The sequence below is a fragment of the Beta vulgaris genome, chromosome 3 (assembly GCF_026745355.1).
Source record: "Beta vulgaris subsp. vulgaris cultivar EL10 chromosome 3, EL10.2, whole genome shotgun sequence".
In the NCBI taxonomy this organism is placed as follows: domain Eukaryota; kingdom Viridiplantae; phylum Streptophyta; class Magnoliopsida; order Caryophyllales; family Amaranthaceae; genus Beta; species Beta vulgaris.
In genome coordinates, this window is record NC_079204.1 from 48,424,285 (window position 1) to 48,426,161 (window position 1,877).

Genomic DNA, 1,877 nt, shown 5'->3' on the forward strand with positions numbered 1-1,877 from the left:
TAGAGAATTCATGTTTTAGAGACTTACTGCCATATGTTTGCCACTGTGATGTCAACTTGGTTTGACTTATTGTAGTATTGTGTTGCGGACTTGCGGTGCTTCATGTGATACATGTAGGGCAGTAGGAATTTGCTTAGTAACTGATGCTTACATATTTTTGTAATTTTTTTTTTGTCTTTTCGTGGTTAAAATTTGTATAACTGCTGTTTATCACATGCTGTCACCCCCGTGACCCTTCTGCTTTCGTTTCAATTGTATATAGTGAACTATGTCGAACCTTACAAAACTTGAATTTGCGGCCCTTGATATTACTGGCAAGAACTATTTGTCTTGGGTGCTAGATGCTGAAATTCACCTAGATGCAAAAGACCTTGGTGATACAATCAAAGAAGGATATAAAGCAACAAGTCAAAACAAAGCTAAGGCTATGATATTTCTTCGCCACCACCTCCATGAGGGTCTTAAGATTGAGTACTTGACTGTGAAATATCCACAAGTCCTTTGAAGTAATCTAAAGGAAAGGTATGACCACCAGAAAACTAATACTACCCAAAGCTCGTTATGACTGGTTACATTTAAGACTACAAGACTTTAAGTCTGTAAGTGAATATAACTCAGCTATGTTCAGAATTACTTCACAATTGAAATTATGTGGATAGAAAATCACTGATGCAGAAATGCTAGAGAAAACATACACTACCTTTCATGCGAATAATGTTGTCCTGCAGACACAATATCGTGAAAAGGAATTTAAGAAATATTCTGAACTTATATCTTGTCTCCTTGTGGCTGAGCAAAATAATGAGCTACTGATGAAAAATCATGAATCACGTCCAACTGGTTCTGCTCCATTCCCTGAAGCGAATGCGAATCCCATAATGGGAAAGAAAATATCATGCCAACAATAGTGGACGTGGACGTGGACGTGGATATGGACATGGTCGAGGACGTGGACGTGGATACGGATATGGTCGAGGTCGAGGCCGAGGTGGTTCTTTCCAGAATTCATATTCCCACCAGAAGGGGACAATAAAGATGATAACAAACAAGAGAAAGATAAAAATGAGAACGTGACCAATGTATGTTACAGATGTGGAGGAAAAGGTCATTGGTCTCGTACGTGTCGTACACCAAAACACTTGGTTGACCTTATCAACAATCATTGAAGCAAAAGGGAAAGAAAGTAGAAACAAATCTTGTGTACGAAGATGGCGAAGGTGATTTTGATTGTGGCAATACAACTCACCTGGAAGTTGCTGATTTCTTCACCACCCCTGAAGGGAATAACTAATCCTTAGATTCGATTATGGTCATTTAAAGAATAAAACTTCGTTTTCATTTATTAAGTTATTACTATGAATTTGTTTGGATTATGTATTTATTTTATTTTAGATTTTATTTGTTAGTACTATGATTTTATATGACATTGTTAAATTTTGGTTATTTAGTTATTCTTATATATTATTGTTATTTCATTTATTTGAAGAATATGAATCCCCTCAAGTTTAGTTAGCAATGAATGGTGAAGATTTATGCCTAGCAGACAGTGCAACTACTCATACCATACTAAAAAGCAAGAAATATTTCTCTTATTTGACAATGAAAGAAACTAGTGTGAGTACTATATCAGTAGTACAAAGATAATTGAAGGCTCCGGAAGAGCAAATAATTATTACTATGGGAACAAAATTTGAAATCATTGATGCACTATATTCTCCCAAATCTCAAAGAAATTTATTGAGCTTTAAAGATATTCGCCATAATGGATATCATATTGAGACAATAAGTGAAGGAAATGTTGAATACCTTCATATCACGAGTATTACCCAAGGCACTAAGAATATTTTGGAGAAATTACCTGCATTTTCCACTGGTCT

The 1,877-nt window shown here is 35.5% G+C and overlaps 1 protein-coding gene across 1 annotated transcript; it reads left to right on the plus strand.

Annotated features, from left to right (window-relative positions):
* Positions 1 to 268: 268 nt before the first annotated feature.
* On the plus strand, positions 269 to 908 carry LOC130590836 (uncharacterized). The gene is made up of 2 exons (XM_057393409.1): positions 269 to 496; positions 660 to 908. Exons 1-2 carry the CDS (start codon positions 269 to 271, stop codon positions 906 to 908), a joined length of 477 nt encoding a protein of 158 aa, XP_057249392.1.
* The last annotated feature ends 969 nt before the right edge of the window (positions 909 to 1,877 follow it).